The sequence below is a fragment of the Simochromis diagramma genome, unplaced genomic scaffold (assembly GCF_900408965.1).
Source record: "Simochromis diagramma unplaced genomic scaffold, fSimDia1.1 OVJJ01000205.1, whole genome shotgun sequence".
NCBI classification, from domain to species: domain Eukaryota; kingdom Metazoa; phylum Chordata; class Actinopteri; order Cichliformes; family Cichlidae; genus Simochromis; species Simochromis diagramma.
This window is the reverse complement of record NW_024386782.1, coordinates 18,207,723-18,232,989: the sequence shown is the minus strand read 5'-3', so window position 1 is coordinate 18,232,989 and position 25,267 is coordinate 18,207,723. Positions and strand designations below refer to the sequence as shown.

At 41.7% G+C, this 25,267-nt stretch overlaps 1 protein-coding gene across 2 annotated transcripts; it reads right to left on the bottom strand.

The window, feature by feature from the left end:
* Window positions 1-451: 451 nt before the first annotated feature.
* On the bottom strand, window positions 452-23,943 carry sugt1 (SGT1 homolog, MIS12 kinetochore complex assembly cochaperone). 2 transcript variants are annotated; one of them, XM_040022488.1, is made up of 13 exons: window positions 23,808-23,943; window positions 23,660-23,708; window positions 22,868-22,958; window positions 22,599-22,668; window positions 21,039-21,109; window positions 18,350-18,403; window positions 14,978-15,006; window positions 14,722-14,744; window positions 14,343-14,439; window positions 12,802-12,909; window positions 3,835-3,925; window positions 2,807-2,979; window positions 452-1,202 (listed from the first exon to the last, which is right to left on the bottom strand). In XM_040022488.1, the coding sequence occupies exons 1-13, from the start codon at window positions 23,819-23,821 to the stop codon at window positions 1,101-1,103; spliced, it is 972 nt and encodes a 323-aa protein (XP_039878422.1). In that variant the 5' UTR covers window positions 23,822-23,943; the 3' UTR covers window positions 452-1,100. The 2 variants fall into 2 exon arrangements, with proteins under 2 accessions (XP_039878422.1, XP_039878424.1); XM_040022490.1 differs by having other exon boundaries at window positions 23,660-23,705; window positions 23,808-23,936.
* Between the last annotated feature and the right edge of the window lie 1,324 nt (window positions 23,944-25,267).

Genomic DNA, 25,267 nt, shown 5'->3' with positions numbered 1-25,267 from the left:
ATGAATTTAACACTTAACTCAGTGTGAGAGGCTTGATGATGTGGTTAGGAGGCTGATCCATATTAATGCTCTCTTGCCTCGGCAGGACGCCCCCTCACAGTTTCGGCTGCCGCATATATGCGATAGGAGGACAGGGGAGGCGCCCGCTCCCCTCACATCTCCCCTCTGTAAATCACCGCTCCACCTCAGGGCCGCATCCTCACCTGCAGCTCCGAGCTCCTCCACTCGATACCAATCGAAACCCGCAATACATAAACCATATCCTCAAGCTGTCAACCGTATCTCAACTGCCTGAGCTCATATCAGTAATACCACATTTCATCGCTCCCAGCACATAATCACAGAGCACGGATCCCTGTTGTAATGTATTGCCGTTTTTGTGTTTGAGCGAGACTTTTCCGAGCTGCTCGAAAACGGTTTCCGGGAGACAAGAAACCATAAAACACGGGGCAAAGTTTGTGAGCCAAATCTTTTATTTACACCGAAGCTTGAATCCCACAGAGAGAGAGAGACCGGTGGCGAGCCAGACATGTCGCACACTTTCCAGATAAGTTGTTTTGCAGAGGACTGCTGTTTTTACAGAGTGCAAAAAAGAGGAGGAAAACAAAAAAAGCATGATCTGTGAAACACAATCAGTTGGTTTAAAGGTAGTGTTCACAAATGTTTTAGCAACTTTTTTATACAAGTACTAATATTGCAAAGTCATAGAAGGCTCCCAAATATAAAGGCTGTGAGTGATTAGGAGGGGCGGGGGGAAGTTGAAGTGAAGCGCGTCAATTTTAAGCCCGATCTCAGTTCCCTTTTGAGTTCATTGGCCTTTAAAAGAAATCAGGTAATGTTGATCATTCCTTTCAACAGATCATCTTAATTAACCGAACATATATTGCAGAGAAGAGGCCATATGTAGTTTGCTTGGGTGATGGTGGGAATGCTTGGCTCCCTGCACTTAGTGACAAACACGAAGAAGAGGCGAAGCAGTGGCCAGCCATGCAGGCTGCAGGGCGGCGACGACGTATCCCGCTGTAGCTCAGGTGGACAGATGTCAAGAAAGATGATGAACTGAGGTGGGGGAGGGGGAGTGATGGAGAAGTAGGGGACGCTCAGAACTTCTTATACTCTGCATCATCGGGCGGTTTCACTTCCACTTTCTTGTTGGCTACATCTCCCCAGTTGGTGGTCAGGACCGTACCAGCTGACTCCATCTGCACAAAGAGGAGAAGTCACAGGTTTTCAGTAGCAGTTATGCAACACTTTCTCTCTGCTAGTGAGCCTCAGGTAAGTCCACCGCAGCAGAGCTGAAGTACAAGGTGATTGGTAACCGTTTAGCTTTTCATTGTCCTGATGTTTTGTAACAAGAACTCGTGTTTAAGATGTTTAAGCTAAATGCAGAAATGACAACTGATCACACCGAAGCACGGCTGGCTTCAGGCTGTATGCTGGAAATGACAGTAAATACTTTTTTCTCCAGCATCATGAGATCATATCGTTAATGAATGCCCATCCGTGCCTTCATCCATCAACATTTGGCTGCAATCATACACACTTCCTTCATTACACTTTAATACACGCTCATTAACGAGACAATCTGTTCCTGCTGCATCAATCAACCCAGTGTGTGTGTGTGTTCACTCAATATAATGAGAATTGTGTAAATAATTACTGATGGAGCTTTGCATTTTCATAGCACCGCTAAAGCTTTAACTAAAGAAAATGAGAGCATTTTTTTTAAAATCTGGAACTTATTCTGATAATTGTTGCTGCAATTAGATGTTTGTGTAAGTCTGTGGGTTGCTGTCAATTAGGCATGCTAGAAAACTAACAGTCAACAACAAAAGTTTATTTGAGGGGCCAAAAGTCAAATTTATAATTGTCTTGGTCAGTTCCAATTAATGATTTTGCTTTTTTTTGGGGCCAAACATCTGACCTGCCAATTACAATTTTGGGCCATTGTCTTTCCAAAACCTAACAGAGCTGAGCGAGTCTATACACGGACTGGAGGAACCAATGAGGTAGATCACTGGCATTCTTTAAAAACAGAAACAATACCCCAGTAATGCAAATGATCTGTTGAGGATCTACAGCAACAACATTGAAATATTCAACCGATTTTTTCTTCTTCAAAAGACCTGATATGTTATTTGCTAATTGGCCAACTTTACATCTAGTCTGGGTTAGTTAAGCCGTCCCAGAGCTGTCAGCTAGCATAAACTCTTAATTTCCTTCAACTGCTTCCAGAGACCAGAGCTCTGTGTTGTTGTCGGTCAGTGAAAAGTGTTTAAAATAAGATTTTTTTTAATTAAAAGAAAGAAAAGTGCAAAAAAAAAGAAATGTTTTTCTGTTCTCTTCATGACTTTAATTCTGATTCAAAATAATAAATTATCATTAAATTATGCAAATAACAGCACACATTAAAACAGGTTTTTACCTGTATTAATGTGTGCAAACGAAACACATTAGACTGCAAAAGCCTGTAAATATGATGTCCTGTGGCAGCAGCTAACAGATTGGATCGATTTAAGTTAAAAGTGTAACTGATTTAAAAATGAAACAGGAAGGGCCAGACGTGGGCTGCTCAGGTTACAAAGATTGAACTTATTGACCTCTGTTATGCGTCTCAGAGTCCACTTCAAATAAAAGGTGGCCATCTAGGCAGACACCAATACACCGATTCTATGATGGAGGCGGTGAGGAAGGAAAATTAAACCTTTCCTTTTAGAACTGAGAAGAGATCGTTTTTGCGAACGTGCACGTGTACGACTGTTTTCAGTGTGAAACACGCGTAACGCAAGTTAAACATAATACTCACAAAGGATTTGTTCATGGCTCGTTTGACCTCGTCTGAACCGTCCGAGTAGATCTGCTGGAAGAGCTTGTTGAGTGCCGCGTCTCCCTCCACCTGCTCATTTTTCTCCTCCTCGTTTATCTCCACCACCAACTTGTCCCACTTGCAGGTGTAGTGGGACGATGTGGGGTACTGGTCTGATGAAGAAAGAAATCTTTAAATTCCATCAGAGCCCAAAATAAAAAGAGCTCACTGCTTTTGTGAAAACACTTCAAATGTTCATTAACGTTTTTAATTAAATACGCTGACTTTTATCATCCAATCACAGCGCACAGACTCAACTGTCAGCTCGTAACCAATTTCACTCTCCTTGCCACCGAATCGTCCGACTTAGATGGCGAAGAATCCCATTGTGATTGGATTTCTATATTTTTCTGGATGCAATACACCCACCATAATCCCAACAAGAGATGGCGGGATGGGGGGGAGAGCAGGAAATGTAATCCAGACGCAGATTTACATAAATACAGCAGCAAAATGCACAGCAGACAGATTCAGGCCAAGTGTGGACAAACTGAGATGCCGTGCCATAAAAATAAAATGTCAAATATGATGTTTAAATGAAACCGCAGTCCAATTTAAAAGCAAGCGCTAATAAACAAGATGTCCAAGAGAATGAGCTGGAGGGAAAAAAAACAACATAGTTTGGCTCCCCACTTAACTTTTACTCCCCTTCAAACACACACTTACATAAGTAATTAATCCTGTCAGTAATAGGAATGTGTGGGTTAAAATACTGAGTCATATTCCGCTGTCATACCTTTCCCTCTCACTGCCTACTTTCGCCGTCAGACTAATGAAAGACTCTAGCAGGGCTCGACTGCCCACTCTCATTTTAGTGCAGAACAGACAAACACAGGAGCTTATATTGATCTTTGCAGAGAGAGGGAGAAATAAGAAGGGAGAAAAGGAGAGAGACAGGAGAACAGTCTGGTGGTGGTGGTGGTGGGAGGTGGGGTGGAAGAGGGCAAATGTCGAAGCTGCGGACTGACTTGGATTGAAGTGTTTGACGCTGGACTCGTGTCCTTCTCCCTCCAGCTTCTCCCATCTGACGGCTTCCGTCTTCTTCATCTTGATCTCCACCTGACGGAGGAGAAGAGGAGGAAGACACGAGAGGAGAAAAAGGGAGTTAACGATTCTTAAAAAGAAGCAAAAAGAAAGGAAAAAAAATGTTGTCTTTGGTGCGTAGCACGAAAATAACTCTTCCACTAAAGTGGCAGCTTAAAAGTTCGGGACATCAGATCATTATTGAGGCCGGAGAGACCGGCTTGTTCAGCGCCGCCGTCAACTTTGTGTGTGTGTGTGTGAGCGGGAGAGAGAGACACATCAGGGATATGCGGGGGCACAGCTCAATCTCAAACCTCACTGACAGACATACTGCACTAACGAGATGCCTGTCAGCCAGAGGGGCCAGTGTGAGAGACGGAGCGTGAGGGGGGAGGAGGGCGGGAGATCCTAATTCCACACAGCAGCATCTGATCCGAATCATTACACCGGGAGAACATGGTAGAGGAAGAAAACAATGAGGGGAGAGAGGACATGGACACATGCTTTTAACACTGAGCCACACTGACAGGGCACATAGCAGCAAGACACGCGAGCAGCAGCTCCATGCGTCCCCCCGCCTCCCACAAACCTTCCACACACACACACAGAGTCCACTTTCACCCATTAATGGCGCGTGTGTTTGATATGTGTGCATGTGAAAGACAGAGCTGGTGATGTCGGCGCAATTAAGGAACATTTCTGCTCTGCTAGGCGATGTGATTATTCATTTATGAGGGTGCCAAGAGAGGAGGTTAGGGATGGGGAGGCAGGGAGGCTGACTGACACGGACTGAGGTGTGAGCGAGGGGAGCAGATTGAGGGAAATGAGACAGTATGACCGCTGCTAGCTTCTCCGCCGAGGTGATGAGCTAGTGCGAGTGGCTTTACACTGATAGATCGCTTTGGTGTGTGTCAGCGCTTTCTGCTCCACAAAGGGCCTCGTGCACACGGCGAGGCATCTGTGCAGTGTCCGAAATTAACTTTTGGGCTCAGCTGCAAAGGGCTGAACAGCTTAAAAAAACAAACAAACCCCAAACACAAGGTGTCCCCTGAGAATACAGGTTACTGCTGGAATAATTCATTGCCGTTTTAAGCAGACCAGCCGGATTGTGCGAAAAGGGAGAATTCTTAATTTCTAGTACACCGTCTACTCACCCCCAGGTACTCGCACACACACAAAAGCTGGCATGCTTCAAAAGAAGTGGCTGTCAGAAAGTTTCTAAGAATTAAAAAGAGGCTCGCATCCCACAATTTCTTTTGGAAAAAAATGTCAATTTAATATTGACGCACAATTCAAGCGCCGATTCTGTTTTGTTGCTTTCTTCACTTTTTGTCACTGCAAAGAATTGCAACAGTTTGAACATCTTCCAAGTGAAGTGAGGCAGCCTGAAAACGTGCATTGTTTTCGGCATATGCAAATTGCTCATTGTGTCTCGCCCCTCATCTCGCGCATGTTACGCAACCATCTGTGGAGCAGCTTAATCCTCGGGTTGGCATGTAACTCTTAATCAACTTATCAGTAGGAACATGAAGAGCTGTGCTGGGAGATATCTGATTCTCTCAAAAATCACAGCCGCTGTGATGCTGTGTGAAATAGAAAATAAAGACAGAATGAAGGCATTTGGTAATTATTTAAAAGCCCAAGTTTAATTAAAAACCGCACACAGAAAACATCTTAAAAGATCAAAAACGAGAAACTGTGTCATATTTTGAATTGTCTACTGCCTTAATAATACATGTAAAATGTATTTTGTCATTGCATTGCTTAAATAAGCAAGACCTCCACAGAAAAGGACTTTCAACGTGGCTCCACACATGTTTGAGCCAACACGCAGTTTTGGCATTTTTGCTTCTGTACACCAATCACAGATTTTCAGCTTTAACAAATAAAGGGACTGTCATCAATTTTCTGAGCATCCAAAAAGGTTTGCTTTTAGAAAGCATAGCTACAGTTATCCAGTGTGCATTTTTGTTTAAAAACTTCAATTTAGCGAGCTTCACTTCCAACACCGAGCGGAAACTTCACGCACTGTAAAAGCTGGATGATGTACTCATCAAATTAGCTTGTGTTTGCATTCTAGATCATTCTCGGATGGAGAACCGCGAACTTTCCCTCCACACTGCAAAACTAAAGCATGCTGAGTGCTACAGCTTTTCGTCTGCAAAAGGCTGCACACACACATGCACACTGAGACATCAGCTCCAGTTCACTGGAAATGCAGTAATTTAAGATCTACCAGTCATACATAATTTCCTCAAAAACACGAACATATGGCCAAAATGCAACGTAAAGAATTTTTAAATGATCCTGGAGACGTTTCTACGGTTATTTATTGAAGCTTGCCGATCAGTTAGGTTTTGCAAAAGCTGCCCACGGCATATTAAACACTTGTTTTTGACAGATCCACCTGCAGTCTGGGGCGTAGATGCCTTTTGAGCTCCGTTAGTGGTCTCGTGATGCTTTGAAGACTCGTGCGCACATCAGACCGTTAGTTCAAATTACCAATAACTGGTGTTCAGCCTGACACCGCTTTTGTAGCAGCACTAGTGACTCAAAACGACTTGTAGTCTATTTAGAGACGTCTTCATCTTTTTTTTTTTTTTTTTTTTTTTTTTAAATCATGTGATGTTTTTTGTGCAATCCAATGAAGGAGCAGTGCCAAAAATACAGTAATCAAATTCTATCTGTCATTAAATTAGAAACCTATAAAGTTCTAAGTTTTCCTAAAAAACAGTGAAAGCAAAGGATCAAAGGCTGAGAGAATTAAATGTATTAACTTGGAATTACCAGACATAATATTTTTGTAGCGATGTGCATCGAATTGACAGTGTGTGTTTCCGTGTGTGCTCCTAGGACATACAACATTAATCTGCTGCCACATCTGCGTTTCCTAGCTTTTAAGGGACATGGCAGGCCAGGCGCAGTGTGTGTGTTTCTCTGTGTGTGTTTCTGTGTGTATGACAGGCTTGTAAAGGGATGTGACAGCAGAGCCACAATCAGGGGCCACCACCCACAGGACCCCAGAGGCTGGACTATACAATCCTGTGCTACACAGACGCACACATGCTATTTACAGAGGGGCACTGAGGTCCCATGTCGCTTGTCACATGTGTTTGTAGCCATCGTCGCTCCCCCCCCCCCCTCCTGCTAGGGGGCCGGCATCTTCTCCCTCTTTTTCCCCAGATGCCTGCGGATTTTGAAACAAGCTCGGCTAAAAAGGACACAAATGAAATACACATAAACGTTTTTCGACGTTGACAGGCGTGCAAATTAAAGAGGGGAGACGCCACTTTAGCCGTTCGCCCAAAAGAGATGAGTTTCGAGCTGAACGAAGGAGCGAGCGCTCATTCCGATACCGCTCGGCGTGTTTGCGTGCACGCCCACGTGTGCGCGTTAGCCGTCTGTTCTGATCAAACACACTGGTGTGTAATTGGCTCCCCGTTGTCGCGGTGACCCCTGCGGTTGGAATGTTTGCCGTGATGGAGGACAGGACGAGGTCGCACTGACGATAATGTGCTAGAGATGACACGCGCGCACACGTGCACACTTCAAATAGTTCCTTTAAATGGCACAAGTGTGTTGAAAGATTACTGTTCAGCCTCTGTCATTGTACCAGAGAGAGAGAGAGAGAGAGAGAGAGAGAGAGAGAGAGAGAGAGAGAGAGAGAGAGAGAGAGAGAGAGAGAGTGTGTGTGTGTGTGTGTGTGTGTGTGTGTGTGTGTGTGTGTGTGTGTGTGTGTGTACGTACGCGTGCACACCCAGCTTAGCTTCCCCCTGCTAAGTTGTCTTTAAAGACAGCGGGGAGATGAAGCGTAAACACTGTGGAGCACAGAGTGCAGGGCAGCCTGTTACAGACACAGACAGACCGACCAACATTGGTTGTGAGTCAACAGCTCTGAGGGAAATGCAGTTCTTTTTTCTTCTTTTTTTAAACGCTCATTAGGGATGCATGCCAATCTGGAGAAACTTGATTTGCTGATGCCGTTGTTCATTTGAATGTTTTTATCCCCCCAGTGGCTTCCTGGCTTCAAAAGACGAAACGGCTCCAAAATATTTAAATGAGACATGCATCGAGAAAGCTGCTCAGTATTTCAGGGGTTTCTCACGCTGTCATGCGCATGGGCTCGCACACATCCAGTTTATAAAGAGTTAGGAGTTCGTATGCCATTTTAAACGTTTGAATCGCCAATGAGGGCTTATACTGTTGGAGTGATGTGTGCATGGGGAAGGGGGCCGTGTGTGCCCGAGGAGCCTACTGGACCAGGGAACAGTTGGGTCTTTGTGGGACAGGAGGAAGGTTTGAGAACACCCTCTCTTGTTATCCTGAAGGGCGGTGTTTGTGTTTCTATCCACACACACACGCACATACGCATGCACACACACGCACGCACGCGCACACACACACACACACACACGGAGAGAACGACAGAAGGTGTGTTTGTCTGTGAGAGAGCCATAAAGAAATTAGCAAAAGAAAAAGGAGGTAAATGAGGATAAAGGGAAAAAAGGCCTGAAAATAAAAAAAAGACAGTAACAGTGGGTGGAGAGGGAGTCTAAGACCATCTTCAGCTGCGGTGTCTCTAAGACTGAGCCCTTGTTTAAGCTGCAACCCACGTGCACCTCTGGTATGCAGTGTCTGCTGTTGCCATGGAAAAGTGAGAAAGCGAGTAAGAGGAAATGTGGCTTTTTTTTTTTGAAAGGGGGCAGTTTCTGTGCAGGTCAGCTTCTATTCGACACAGTGGAGCCAGTGGATAGAATGCTCACAATACAGACATCACATATATATAGAGAGACATACAGGTTATGCAGTGCTCCATTTCTATGCTTTTTGCTTCTTTGACACCATACAGTATGTAATTCCAGCACCCACCGTCGTCTACTGCCCTTTCATTCCCCCTGTGGCCTTGCTGCAAAGTAAACTTAAATAACTCCCCTCATTGCTTTCAGGTGCGCTCTGGCTCAGCTTGCTTAAAGATTTTTGAGATGTTTATATAATACTATATCTTGTGAGACAAACCTTTTTTTTGATTCGTTTTTGCTAGTGAGATATATATATATTTATATATAAGTATTGATCTAACAGACAAAAACAGGCTTAATTCGATCAATCAACTGGGGGCTGAAGAAATGAGCTGTGTGCATCAAGTTGATCTGTTTAAAAGATTCACTTGAACACATTAGAAGACGCCGCCTCTGTATATGCTGGAGAACGTCTCCAAGCCTCCTCCACAAGATACCTGGATGCTCACAGCACTCTGGGTATACGCTGATCAGGCATAACATTATGACCACTGACAGCTCAAGTGAATAACACAGATTATCTCTTCATCGTGGCACCTGTTAGTGATGGGCTATATTAGGGAGCAAGTGAACATTTAATAGCCAGAGTTGATGTGTTCGAAGCAGGAAAAATGGGTGAGGATTTGACAGAGTTTGAGACAAACCGACGCTGGTCAGACGCCTGGGTCAGAGCGTCTCTTGAACATTTCACACTTTCCGAACATTACCGATCTAATTCTGAGTTGCTCCTTTTCCAGTGATTTTGTTTGAGTTTGTTTGCTGGGTTTTATTTTTTGTTTTTCATTTTCTGGGCCTCTAAAATGGAAAATTTATAACTGTAGTTGTGTCACTTATACCAGAATTGCTTTGCAGCTTAGTCCTGTTCACAGAGAACAGGATTATACATCATGGGAGTGAGGTAGGTTCATCTCAATGGGTGACACCTTTTTACCAGGTAAAGTCAGACTTTTACCTTCTTGGGTGTATATCACAAACGTTCCAATCCTATACTTGGATCGGCTATCTGTCCGACGCTGGACCAAAAACCAATATCAGACATTCTAAGAACAAGCTGATGTGTTCAGTGCGCTGGTTTTCAAACAGCCGAGCTAACACAGCGTCGAGGAAGCTAACAGCACAGGGTTTGACAGTGTGGATGTATTTCGCGCCTGCAATGCAAACAGTTTCTTTGTTTTTCCTTTTCTCTTTGAACAGGACAAAAAAAAATGTGTGTTATTTTCTTCTTATTTATTTTTCATCTTGTTTATCGTCGATGTGTTTTCATCAACTTGATTAATATTTCATTTTACCTTTCTGTTGTGGGCTTCACTGCACGAGTGTATGTGAGAGCAGGAAAGTGAGGCCAACACACCCATAAATGACTCACTAAAAGTATAGACGCATCACCAAGGTCACAGACTTGATTTTCATTAGAGAAGGTCTTAAAAAGCAGGCTTTTTAAGTATGCAAACTCCATTTAAGAAAAGGCTGTTAAATGACATCTTAACGCAGGTTTACACGTCTCTTAGCGTTCACTTTGTTCAGGTCATGCAATTTGCAACAGACATGTTTGCGTTCAAAATCCTCAAAGTTAGCTGACGTAGCTAAACATAGCACAGAGGCAAGACCAAGACCTGAGCAAAGCCCAGTAATTTGCATCAAACAAACAAGAGGCGGGGTTGTTGTGGAGTGTGTTCATCAAGCCTGAATGCAAACTTAATGATAATTGTATTTGGGGGAAGAAAAAATAAATAAATCACAACACGCTTCATCAGTGCTGTTCTGTCTGCTGATAAGACATTTATATAACGCCGATGAGTAGACTCATCTTTAGTATTCTAATCATCTGCATAAATACCATTTTCATTCCATCGCTCTCTGCTTCTGTAGGTGGCTTCGGTACATTTTGTTCATCTCTTTTTCATTTCCCATAAAGGTCAGCTACCTGCAGATGGAATACTTCGGAAGATTATAATTTTATCAACTATAAGCGATAAACTTTTTCTCCATGTCGAGTCTAACTTTGGTAAGTAAACGATGAGAGTCATTTCAATATCAAGTATTTACCCACTTTTCAAATATGTAAGACTCACACGTTAAATCTAAAAGTCAGGAAAACTGATCAAAAAATGAGAAACTCAACTCTAACTGGCTGGGTAAAAAAAAACAAACACTCAAACTGTTGAGGTTCAATATTCAGGCCAGAAATTTGTATAGTTCTATAATTTCTTTAGTATAAATTACATTCTGAGGAGCTGATTTCTTTAAACCAAATAACTTGAAAAAGGCAGCATCTACAGATGCTTCTTAAACAAGAGTCAAGAGAAAGAGCAAAGCTTGATGGAGTTCTGTATTGACAAGACCGGAATGATCAATGCCCTAAAAAAAAAAAAAACAAATCCCCCCGTTAATGATGAAGAAAAAAAGAAAACACAACCAACCAATCAAAACAAGTCACACAGAAGGCTGTCTTTTGATCTGCAGGCTAGAACCTGACAGGGGTCTAAACCCTGATTCAGCACACACTCAGCCAGCACACTCATTAACCCACATCTTCTATAATATACACTAATTAGTCTATAGTAAAAAGTGCCCTTCCTACTCATTAGGTCCATAATCACCTTAAAAAGGGTTGAGGAACTCCGCGCGTACAGCCGTGTGTGTGTGTAGGAGTGAGGATTTGTGCATATGTGTGAATCTCCTGTTAGCTGCACAGATGAACCGCAGGAGCCGCACTGTATACAGCCAGAGTGGATTTTCTCATTTCTGCTCCAGCTGCAGTGAGCTTTACCAGCATTAAGGAATTATAGGTAGCGACAGTCTACTTTATACTGCTTTAAATCACTGGAGAGATTAAGATGTTGATCTCAGAGTGGTAACCAAAGTAATGATCGGTCACAATTTCACTAAGCTGCTTAAACTCGCATTAGCACGCTTTTCCACGTTGCCTTTTTACTGCCATCTGACACCCGCTTCATTATCTTTTCTTTTTAATAAAGAAAAGTCTGAATCCACAGAAACCAACACGCCATCCGATGCATCTGCACTTCAGAGCAATAACAACATTTCTACAGCGTGCAGCATTACTACGTCCTATTCCCTTTACAGCGGCATAAAACGCGTCCCCCGACATGTTTGATAGTCTGCTGCTTTATTGTTGAGAGGAACTATTGGCGTGGCAGGGATAAACACAGTGCTCCCAATGATTCCGAGTAAAATTCAATGACTTTTCGTTGACTTTCAAAAACTCAGTGGAAGTGTTTCTATGACCTAAAAATGTTGTTTCTTCCTCGTTTGTTTGTGTTTTTGCTACTAAAAAAAATTTGTAAAGTGGCACACAGACTTATTTTCTGCCAAAGTCGAGTCTGCTGTGTACAGAAAGCATCTCAAAGTATTTCCTGGATTCTCCGTGGCTTGAATACACCTTTTTAAAAATTCAAAAAGATTCCAGAAATGACCTGGCAATGATAAACTGTATTCTGGCAAGCACATCATCACCCCGTATGAGGCCATTTATCATCTCAGCTGTTTGAGTGTTGGTCAGCCGGGGTCACTGTGACCCCAGACTGGACAAAAAGCAAGCAGAATACACACGTCTCAATATTTTCAAAGTACATTTTACAGAACAATGGACCCTTAACACAACTGCAGGTCTGATACGTGTGGTCTGGTTCTGCTTCATGAATCGGTCTTGATTAAAAAAAAAGAACATTTAAAAAGTCTTTTAAACCTGTCAAAACACTAAAATCATGCTCAATGTAACTATGCACAGCTGCTACTGTTAAAAACAATGGTGGGAATTTTAAGTGTTTCCCCCACAAAGATGATATTTGACCCTTGACGACTGTTCTCGAACCCTTAATGACGGGTTTTGCCACCTCATTAAATTTCAACAAAGACATGGTTTGTTGACCATTGGGTTTTCCCAAGGGTAGCCCTAGTTAGAGATCACCCTCACCAAATTCTGATCACACGCAATCAATGTATGTTCTGAAGTCAGGCTTGAAATGTGACAGAAACCACTCAGGGGGTAAATCTGTTTGTATTTTCCAAACTAAGTAGGTGTCCAAGGGGGAAACAGTTAAAGATTTTTTTACAGCACATTAACTCCGCTAGCTAAAGTTAAAGTGATACCTTAGTGGTGAGGATCTTGAAGCTGCTCTGTTGGGGGACAACAGGGTGTAGGAGGTGGAGGTTGAGGTTGTAGTTATCCCCTGATGGCAGCTGTATTGTGGCAGACATCTGAAGGCATCACACACAAAAGATATAAGTTATTTCCCTTTATATACTGGCATTAGCTTTGGTAGTAAACAATTTGTGAAATATACACATATGACATGGTTGTAAAGGTAGGACCATGTCCACGAAGTATAAATAATAAATAAATATGGAACCATCTGCAAGTTGGAATTGTTGCATCAGTATACAGATTTTATGGCACAGCGATCCTTAGAAAAAAGAGATAAGGGGGGGGGGGGGGGGGGGGGGGGGGTCGAAGGTGTCAGAGTGTCCATGAGAATGATCATCTGATGTGGCTGGTGTGACGGCCAGTAGTATCCTCAACCTGTCCCCCTCAGCCACACAGTGACCAGTGACGAGGGGGCATCAGACAGCTCCTAACGGCCTGTCACTCACTCGGGCAGGGTAGGTGGGCGGCTTGTTGTTTTAGAGGGACAGGGCTTCAGCTACGGCCCAAACCCTCACACTTCTAACATGCTCATCACTTGGCAAATGTGACACTCATGCAGTCTTGTACTTCATTCCTTTCGAATCAACAGCACACTGCCCCAGCAGTGTATTCAACTGTAATCTGCAACCTAACGCTTCACTAAAAGTGGACTTTTCTGATTTTGGACCCATAATGAATGAGGAAAAAAAAAAAAAAAAAAAAAAAATAGTTCACTGAGGATAAAAGCTTCGAAAGTTAGCTCAAGTTGCTTTTGGGCAATTCCACAAAACTATCAAAGCCTTAATATTCATTTCAAGTTGAATTCCTGCGCTGTCTGTAGGTATACAGCTTCTGCAAACGCAGTCACCAGGGAAAATAAATGGAACCGCCGCCTTTCATCTTTAATTTCTTTTGTATATACTGACCTAGTAAAAAATATATGAACTTATCTGTAGTTTGCACCACGGAAGGAGCTTAACAAGTGACTGTGTGATTCGAAGCGAGTGAACAATTTCTTTTGAAATGGGGTAAATTCAGTTTGTTATTCTATTAGGAAAGACAAAGCTGTTCCCTGGGGTGCCCCACAGTTACCCCTCGGAGAGAGGGAAAGAAGGCAAAAGGCAGAAAGGAAAAGAGTAAGAAAGAGTAAGAAAGGGAGGTTGTCCCTAGAGGGTTCTGCAGCTGATCCTAGATCAGTTATGCCTTCCATCTATAGACAATTAGGAGGTTGGAGAAGCTGGGGAGGGTAAATTGTTCTTAGATCTGTACTTTGGGGGCAATGTTAACAAGGCACCACTGGAGGCATAGTTGGGTCCATGGGGAGTGTGTGTGTGTGTGTGTGTGTGTGTGTGTGTGTGTGTGTGTGTGTGTGTGTGTGTGTGTGAGAGAGAGTGAGAGAGACCCATCTAATGGGCCCCCCTGAGGAAACACCCAAGAGCTAACCCATCTCTGCTCCACACACAGAGCAAACAGAGACTCAACACAGCATTCAAGTGTGTGTTTATACCTCCTTTTCCATGAAGCTGACATGCACGCCATCCTTGGGTACATTTTTCACCATCACTGTGACAATGACTTGCGATTCTGTTTGGTACCAGTCGTGCCTGAAAGACAAACGATTAAAAACACAAGAATTAACGGCACAGGAAGACTTATTTGAATTTGACCCCTTAATCCACTTATTGCGACAAAAATGGAGATTTCATGCATAATAATAATTTTAAAAAGCAGCCATCTTCATTAACATATATTTTCTGTGTACATGGGATTTACATTTTTATAAAGAAAGGGGCTGCTTTGAAGCACTGAGGCTCGGTTGAATATTAACTCTGTATAATAAATAAACAGCAATACCAGATAGGGCGTATTTACATTTGTGCACTTACTTCACAGGTGGAGCCGCTGGTGTCTGCTGGGTCATTCAGCCCACGAGATGAGATGACAATTAGAGAGGAGGACGTGGTGGGAAAGCAAATGGATGAGACAGAAAAGCACAGGAATGAGGAGGGGGGGTGAAAAAAAAGCCATAACAACAACAAAAGAAGCTTAGTATGGCTTCCTTGTTTGAAGCCAAAGCGTGGACAAAGCCGTGCTGATGCTGAGAGCAACAATGCCCCCAGGTGGCCTCAAAGAGAAACTCACCGTGTTGACGTTGTTGTTTTGTGTCTTATCTGCAGGGGAAAAAAGGAAAAAAGGTGGGCTTTCAGCTCGAAACATATAATACACCCATAACCGGCTTCACTGATCTCTGTTAAAACATGACTATTAGATTACTGGATAAGAGCAGAGGTTCCAGCGCCAATTTTAAATGTATCTATAGGTGAATAACGGACAATAGGCACAACACAACATAAACAGACACACACATACACTCTCTGAGCCTCTCCACCAGTTTGTTTACTAGTCCAGCCACGCCCATTAAAAGCCCTGTGAGCCCGAGCGAGCCCAAACACCGTTTACCAGCATGCTGTCATACATTATTCACAGACTTCATTACATAGATAGATGAGATGATAGGAGGCGTGTTAATGTTGTCTTAATGAGGTTGAGCTTGAAGTGACAAGGAAGGGGGAGCTGCTTGTGTGCGACTGTGTGTTCTGATGCATGCGGGGTTCCACATGTGATGGAATAACCAGGTGCTGTGTGTGTGTGTTTGCTCGCAGTAAACACAGTCACCAGGAAAAAAAAGAAGAAAAAAAAAGAGGCTGTTCCCGGTGTGAGCAGTAAGAGTGTGTGTGTATGCTGTCTGCAAGCCGGCTTATCAAAGAGGCTGGGTCTCATCGGGGGCTTTCAAACATCAGTAACGTTAACTCTGATGAATCACGCGCTCCTGGGAGTACGTATGCACGCGGGTGTGAAGCGTGTTTGTCAAAACTCATGCTCTTGTTTACTTGAGATGATCCAGAGGGCCCAGGCATCAGCAGCAAACAGAAACACACCACGCAGACATGGCATGCATCTTTTATTGGACTAAGCAGCTCAGCCTCCACCACTGTGAGCGCATACTGTAGATCCATGGACGTGTGCGTGCTCATTTGTTTGATCAGATGGGCTGATCTGCTCCCTGACTGTGCCATTTAGCTGCGCGTTTGATGGCAGGCAGTAAATAGGATATACTGCACAAGTTAAAGTTTGCAAGTCTGAAGCTTGTTTGAACTAAAAGTACCCCAGGCAATTTTGTTTACTTACATTTAGGGTGTTACAACACAGATTCCCCCCCACAACTTCAGATGCATTATTACTGGTCAAAGTTCCATAAAACTACAGTGTTGTGCAAAAGTCTTGAGCCCCCTATAATTTCTTTATATTTTGCTACAAATAGGTCCAGTCGTTCACTGAAACGTGGAAACCTTCACTGAAAAATGCAGCTTTATTCTTCAGCACAGCCTGAACTCGTGTTTTTTGTCATTTCTGTAAGTCAGTAATGTTGAGGTTTGGGCTCTGGGGAGGCCAATCCATGACTGACAGTGTTCCACTCTGTGTTTTTCTATCCAGCCATGCTTTTACTGCATTGACAGTGTGTCCTGCTATACAATGAAGCTGTTGTCAATCAAATGCTTTCCAGATGTTACTGCATGGGGGCTCGACATCAAATAGTAATTTTCTGTGTTCATAATTATATGAATATTAAGCAGATTTCCAGATATTCAACATGACTCCAGTTCTGCAGCACTGACTGCTGTACATACTGACAATGATTTGAATCATTTGATTCAAAAAAATTTGAAAAATTTGATTTGAATCAAAAATTCTAATCAGTCCACCGATTTCCACATCTCTCAGGTCCTGTGTCAGGTCTTTTCCTATTTCTTTGGAACAGCACATTTTGATACTTTTTATCTTAACTGTTTTTAATCAAACACACAAAACACACAAAACACACTGTGCACACGATGACAAGTTTTCTGACAACAGCTCTTCAGGATTCACCTTGTTAGTGTGAAAATGTCAGACTGTGTTATCATTGGCATTTTCTGAAGATTCAACTAAAGAAATGGAAATAAAATGTGTTTTTGTTACAGAGTCCTAATGGCAAAGTGCGTACAGACTAAGGCTGCCACAGATGATTATTTTGATAGTCGACTAGTCACCAATTATTTTTGCGATTAGTCGACTAATCAGATCATGCATCCATTGGACGTAAAACGTACAGCTTATTGCACCAGCACGCATCTGCTCTTATATAACTATCATTAGCTTACAGCTTTAAGTGTTTAAGGTATGTGCTAACTAAAAATAAAGTTTCGGTGAAGTTTAATAAGTTAGGGAGAGTTTAATAAACTCCTTGCTATCTAAAATATAACAGGACACCGGAGTATATTCTCGAGCATCTCACACTTCTGATAATCAGCTGTCTGCTTGACGTTTATTCAGCTGTGTAAAAACTATAACTTTAATCTCAGCCAAACCGATTTACTCAGGAACAACTAAAATACTAAAAAAAAGCCAACAATGACATTTTTAAGTTATCTAAGTGACCTATATATGTTTAACCTGAGTAGCGAAAGACAGCGGTGGGTTTGAAAACGATTTGGCGGGAGTCCGGTGTTCTCACGGGTTCTAGTGAGCCTTGCCCCCGGCTAGCTATCGAGCTAGTGGGTAACAGACGTCTCTGAAAACGTCGGAACGCTTTTGAAAATATGTGGTGTCCTGATAAACTGAGCAGATATTTGAGGTTTACACAGCTACATTCTCGCCTGAAAATATGGTAAACGTTTATTGTGACCCAGAAAGAATAATAAGAGTAATATTAAAACTAACTAGCTGCCGCCATTGTTGGAAACTGAGCTGGGCTGCGCTATGAATTCTGGGACACAGCTTCTTCTTCAGGGTTTAACGGCAGCTGGCATCCTTGTACATGCAGTGCTGCCATCTTCTGTTTCAGTCCGTTATCACACTCTTAAATCCTACTACTTATTCCTGCGTCTTTTGTGATCTTACAAAGCTTCAAACGACGCGTCGACAATTAAATCAGTCGTCGACGATTTTGATAGTCGACGTAATCGTGACTACTCGACTAATCATGGCAGCCCTACTACAGACAATTAAAAATACTTGCAGTGACCAGTGCTATCCCTCAGCCTCTTAGACGATGCACCTATAATATCAATTTGAAAATCCTATATTGCCTCGTTCTCGAGTTATTGTGTTCACAATCTTGGGTGCTCATGCCACCAGCCCACCGGGGTGACGACAAACCCCATCAGCCTTTTTTGGCTGTGGGGTTAAAATTGCTCTTTGCCAAGTTGTCTGTTATGTGTAGATATGTCACTGCTTCATCCCTTGATTTAGATGCATTTTGCATGTGTAAAAGATTCACTGGTCAAGTGTTAGCTTGAAAGAATAAAACCTGATTCTTCTGAAAATTGTTAGGTACAAGGAGTGGACTGAAAATGAGTGAAAAAGTAGCCAATGTCCAAAGAGAAACTTTGAAAGACTTTCAGAAAGCCTGATGAGCCATTGCAAACAATGGCTGGATTAAGACTTTTGCACAGTACAGAGAGAGCTACTTACTTTCCATCATCTCCTCACACCGCTTGATCCAGACCTCAAAGGTTTTGTCAGAATCTGCAAAAAAAGAATAAACACTCTTACATGTTTAACACTAAGTAAACACTGCAACACAAAAAGTCATTACGAAAACACATAACTGCATCAGTAGCTGGTTACTCAAGTCTCAAGTGCTTTAAAGAGGACATGAAACACAACACATACAAAGGCTAATTTATATCACAGTCCTCATTCATAAAGTGCTTTACAAAACTGAACATTACAGCTAACAGGTGGACTTTCCCGATCACTTTTGTGCTATCCGCCCTTGGTGCTGTATGTGCTGTATGTAATCCCTTAAAATGATTTTTATTGTTAGTGTCCTTATTTTCCTCCGAGCCATCAATTCCGTCACCTGTTAGTTAACATAAACTAAGTCTATTAGCCGCACCAAACCAACCACGTGACGTAACGTTTCGTACTGACTGAGGATGGCGCTACACGTGTTCTCAAAACTTTAACTTTAAGGACTTATTTCTTAAATCCAGCTTCACAGACAGAGTTACATCTATGTCAGTTTTTGAGAGCAGGGCTCCGTGAGTTAAATTAGCCTTTATGTGTGTAGCATTTCATGTCCCCTTGAAGTAAAGGCCAGTCAAGGTTGAAGGTATTCGTTTCAAGGCATTTCATCTAAATCAGGAAATCACTCATAATCTGACCTGGTAAGCAGATGTCCAAAAACACTGTACATGCCCGAAGAAGGTAGTTGGAAAATAAAGTTCTTGCATCACAGCAATGTTTGTTTGTTTTTAACTGTGCATTATTTTAAGTCTTTCTTCATCTCCCACTGATTTACTTCTAAAAACAAATTCACTAACTGCTCCTTGAAGACACTCGGGCAACTTGCCAAACTGCCACTAAAGCCCTAATCAGTCAATGCTCCATAATTTCACCTGTGAGAAGCACAATGACAGCTTGTACTGCAAGGAAATATTTGTGTACAATGTGCTTATCAAACACTACTGAAGCCTAACTAACATTAATGCTTTAGTATCACTTTATTCACACTATGCAGGCCAGCTATACTTAACTGACTGTATGCTGGAGAAGTTTAATTATTCTGGAACATTCCTTCCCATGTAAAGACTTTACTTGCGTGGGGTGACCAGCTAAATCAATAGTGGCCGACTGGCGACTGAGTTTAGCATAATTTAATTTTTTTTTTCATATGAAGTCCAACTGAAGGCATCGAGTTCATTCATAAAATGAGAGACAGCTAAATATATAGTCCTGTTATACATTTGTCACCAAGTACTAGGAAAATACTTGTAAAATAATGTGCAGCCGATCCAATTCCCAAAATGTTCAAGCACTCTTTTGGAACAGTGTTAGTGGGATTATTGCAATACTGGAATTTGGAAGAAAAAAAAAATACACCTCAACTCTGAGGACATGTTAGATTTAGATTTAAAAAAGACAAACCTGAGACAGTGAAGTACACTTGCTTTAAGACTTCTAAAGGAGGATCCAAACAGGAAATGTTTGGCCTGTGAAGTATGCCTTGTAGCTGACGTTTGGTCACTAGCAGTCATTCCAGGTGCTGGTCGTCAAGGTAACCCCTAAATATATTACTAATCTATCATATGTCCATCAACGGGATCCTTTGTTATTCGATCTGTTGCCTTAAAGTTGAGAATAGTTTAACACAGGACAAGCCACCTCATGTTGCCAGCAGTTATTTCACCAGCCATGGCTTTAAGTTACTGGATGTCACTGACACTGACTGTCTGTGGTCTGTGTAGTCAGTCACCTCCTGTATGTACACCTCTTTAAGATGGTGTATTGGTCTAGAAGCCCCTGAGACTGAAAAAAGAAAAAAAGAAGGAAAAAAAAAGCCCAGTACTGTGTGTTAAGGACAACCATCAGACGCCATTCACAGCACTAATACGTAGCACTAATACAGTTCTCATGGTGGGTTTTCATTTGATTTACTGCGTTGGGCAAGCACAGGTGATACCACTGTAATGCCTGTTAATGCTAATGGTTTCCAACTATTCCACTGCTCTCCATGTGGTAACGACATGCAAAGATTTGGAGCAATGCATCTGCAAATATGTTGAACTACCCAAGCACCAACTACACACATGTGAAGAACACACAGGCTTTTCTAATGTAAAAACTGAATGGAGAGCGGGGAGTTTGACCACATCAGTGAAACAGTCTACATCCAAGTCTACTCAGACTTGACCATTTGAATACAGAATGTCATCACTTTGTTATTTTATCTGTATGAAACTGTCACAGTTTCATAACTGTCTGTCACAAACCGCAAAATAATGCTGCTGTTATGGTAAGATTACAGTAACCTTGACCTCAGATGACCAAAACCTATGCAGTTCATCCATAAGACCAAGTGAACATCTTGGTCTTAACACCAAATACGAGAGAAAAAAAAAGGGAAAAAAAAAAAGAGAGGTTTGTTCTCCAGAATGTGACGCATGGATGTGAGATGTCCAAAAACATAATGCCTTTGGCTAAGGTGGTCGTCACTAGTGTAAGTCATAAAAAAAAAAAAAGCCCTAAAGATAAGGCCCAAAATTTAGCCATGAAAACAATGAGGAGAGCAAAGTGGACAGGACACTGCTGCGAACAGTAGTTGGTACACAGTGGAATTAAGGAACCTGCACTTGAGGCCAAAATGAGCTGCACTCACCGTCCAGTTGGTGTCCCTGAGTGAAGGCTGCATGCGCTGACTCATAGTTGTTCAGGTGATATTCGGCTATTCTGCAGTTGGGCGAGAAAAACATGCCACATGAACTTAGATCAGACAATCTTGGAAAAATAAACGCAGCTTTATCTGACAAACAACATCTGTATGATTTACCGTGTTAAAGCAAAATGTTTTGGTAGTTTTTGTGGATTAACTTCTGAGGAAGCGCAGAAATCAGACTTTTTACTAGTATAACTTTAAAAGTTTCCGACAACTCTTACATTGCAAGGCGTAAAACGTTAAGTTTTACATAATGCAACCACACCAAACTTATATTGTGACCACGTAATAAGAACAATAAAGAAAAAAATATAAAACATAGTTACAAATTGCTCTACAAAACATGATAAATATATAAAAACAAAGAGGCAACAAATTAAAACGAGGCATAAAATCTGAACATGCTGTGTGAATAACAGGTGAATAAACACAACAAAAAGAAATAATAAAGGGGCAGTAAAAATAGATTTTCTATGAAAACACTCAAACACCTATGTAATGAGGGTATTGTGGGAACCGTTAGAATTGTCTGACCCGACAAACGCAGCCAGTCGCTCAATTAATACCAACCAACTAAATCGACAGTGCGGGTAGGATGAGCCCATGCATGGTTTTAAAGTAACAACAAATACAACTTTAATAAAAGCTTCAAATCAGCTCAACTCTAAATCACTTTGTCTTGTCTCTGTGAATTTGTTTTGAATGAGATGAAGGCGGGTGACTGAATTTTGTCTGAGACCCGAGTAGAGTGGATTACAATAGTTCAAACATGATGAGACGAAGGCCAGGATGACTCCTCCAAGGCCCGCTTGACATGAAGAATATGAAAAAGCATGACAGTACGACCTTGGTGATTTGTGTGTCAAAACAAAGCTTTAACTGAAGTTTGTTTGATGGACGAGGACAGGTTTTCAAAATTTTCCTTTAAGTTAGAGGTCAGGTTTGGGGTGTGGGGGGAGCACTGAACAAAAGGCCTTCAGAATTGAAATCACTGAGCTGAAAGACGTTTTGTGACTACCGTCAGATAACATCAGAAACATGAGCCATACACAGCATGTTTCATCCCATCTTGTCAATAAAGCTGGCTGTGCGTTTGTGTCAGAAGGGATAATTTTTTAATCAATTAAACTATATGTTTTAATTATTATTTTTGTTAATTTACCTTTTTTTTTTTTTTTTTAAGTGGTGAGATGAACATATCAAACGGTGAATGAAGTGCAGTCTAAACTGAGCTAAACATCTGCATGCCAGGGTGGACCCCTGTGAGTTAGGTTGGTTATTCTGAATAGGCCATGGATGTGAGGAAGGCCGACAGTGTTTTTTAAGCTTTTCTTGTAGTGTAAAGTATATTTGTACATTGCTTTTAAAACTAACCACACCTGCAAGCACTATTTGGGGATTGTCCTCACTTGCCATTTTGCCCCTTTTAGAAAATTTGACCCTATGGCTGGTCAGTCAGGCTAGAAAACTGCTATGTAAAGGCGTGCATTTCACAGTCCATACCCTGTGCGCATGAAAGCAAGGGAGAGGCTGGGTTTTAGCTGTTGTGCTTTCTTGGCGTCATCAGCAGCACCTGTGGACACAAAACAAAAATAAAAAAATTACTATGTTTCTTTATGCATTGCATATATCCAGGCTAAGTCACATGCAATGTAAAACCTCAAAAGCTAAACAACAGGTATTTGTAATGCTCACATAATGTTCATGCACTTCATAATACATCAAAAATGCTATTAGTGTGGTCTGTTTCCACATGTGCTGTGCAGACTTACAGCTGTAGTTCTTGAGCAGTATGTGGGCATAGGCACGCTGACAAAACCACTCAGCGTTGTCTGAGTCTCCTTGTAAGGCCTCGTTAAGCTCCTGAAAATAATAACGAGGTTGCTATTATTGTATAAAGGGCTTAAAATCGTGTTTTCAGCTTCAAGAATTGTGGCAAGAAAGAAACTTCTAGAAAAATGCTTAAATCGAAAGTAGCGCTGTTATGCATCTGCAACTTTCACTTTCGCAGTCGGATATCTTTACAGAACAAGCAGTTCTCCGTAAATCTATTCGAATCTGTGTTATTCCTGCAAACCAAACTGTAATGATTTTCATAATACTGCCCCGGTTAGTCACATAAATAACCGTAGATTCACCAGAGGCTTTTAAAACAGCAGAAATAAACTTCACTGGTTTAGTCTGTTCACAGTTGACACCAACTTCATGTCAGGATGACAGGGCTAGTATCCAGCAAGCAGACTATTTCGAGCTAACGTTATGTAGTAATACCTCCTCACGCATGAGACATATTTAATTCTTAATGGTATTAAAGAAACAGGTGACCGTTTGATATGATAACGAAGCGATTCTGGGATTACTTTTATTCATAACTAAATAGGGCTAGCAAACATGTTGGCTAACTTCGCTAGCTTGTTGGTAATATCAGAAACACAAACACCACGGGTATTACTCAATTTCCTTTCTAGAGTAAGTCCACTGAATTTAACGTTAAATGGACATCCTGCAAGAGCCACCGTGCATCGCGCAAACTTGTTTGTGGCTAACTGAGACTAGTGTTTTACCTGCAGAGCTTTCTGTGGATCTTCGTCAATGAAGCTATCGGGGAAGCTGCTAAAAGCAACAAAAAAGCAAGTTAGCGTTAAATAACCAAAAGAAAAGAAATGTCTGCTGCTATAAGAACAGTTCATTGATAGATTTCGATGAACTTACCGTTCGGTTGCCATCTGCTTCTGTGGATGTGCACTGTTTCTGGAGTGACAGGAAAGTTCTAGATGTGGAGACTGCGAGAAACGTGATAGCGGTAACAGTTACAGCTCAAACACAGCAGAGAGCCTGTCAACATCCGGCTGCGCACAGCTATACTGCCTCTACTCCCCCTAACGGCCCGGAGGAGTTATTGCAAAATAGCGATAACTTTTTTTTGTTTTTGTTTTTTTAAGGAGACGATTTTCTGGACAGCGAATTAGGCGGCAGATCTGTCAAAGAATAGAAACGTTTAAATTGAAACTGGGTACGGTCAGCCACCAACAAATTTATAATACCATTAATGAAAATAAAAATGGGGTTAATATAATATAAACACAAAAGACTAAGACTTTCTCAGACTGTCAGGAAACATAAAACTCAGTCAGACTTCAGTCAGACTTCCTGTGAGAGCTGTGGTACAATGAACCTATTATGTTAGCACAAAAATGTCCAGTGATTCATTGGGAGGATGAAATGCTCCAACATCAGCTGGATCTGTAATCAGACAGAGAACAACGGAAATAAGACAGAGAATCGGCTGTGGGTTGTAATGTTGACAAATTTGTGTTGCACGTCTCTTTAAGGAAATAATGCGAGACTGTAAAAGACATCCATTCTAGGTAGTCGTGTGCATTATTAACGTTCACATCTGGAAAACAAGGGGTAAAGTAGCTATTTGATCAAAAGATAACTACCAGTTACACTGCATGTGTTTAAAAATATTGTTGCTGATCTCAGGAGGAGGAAAACATTTGGACTGAAGAATACTCCTCTTCCCTGGGACATTTTAAGTATTTAGTGTTATCTATCCTTGTACATGCTTTATGTATGTGTAACATGTAACATCCTGTTGCGTATGTCCACAAAGACCAGCAGGTCAACTGATCACAGCCGGTACACTAAGAAAATCTGCTGGAGCTCACAGAAGAAATTATTGTGAGTTCTCATTCTTTTCCCCACACTAAACCTCTACAGTGGATTTTGGGGTTTCCCCATGTGCAGAATCCACTTTAACCCTCTCGAGGCAGGCGGTGCCAATTTGAAACAGTTAAAAACTAACAACCCGATTACCCCACATACATATTTTATGAGTTTTTTTTACTCAGAAGTACCACTGCAGGACTTGGTTGTGCATTAGCAACAAAAAGTTTAATTTGAGCCTGAGAGGGTTAACCCCTGACTGTACACATTTTCTTGTTTAGAGGAAAAGTCACCCTCTACATTGCAGGCAACACAAAATAAACTTCTTCTTTTTCTATGTTCATGTTCTGCATACTTGATTCAAGTTGAATACATTCATTAGAAATAAAATTTAGATCAGGAATTATATAATAAAGACTGCATTGCCATGTACTACTGTCACTTTATTATATTACTATAGCTCAGTTAGCTTTGCACAAAAATAGCTGGTATAGAAATGTCCT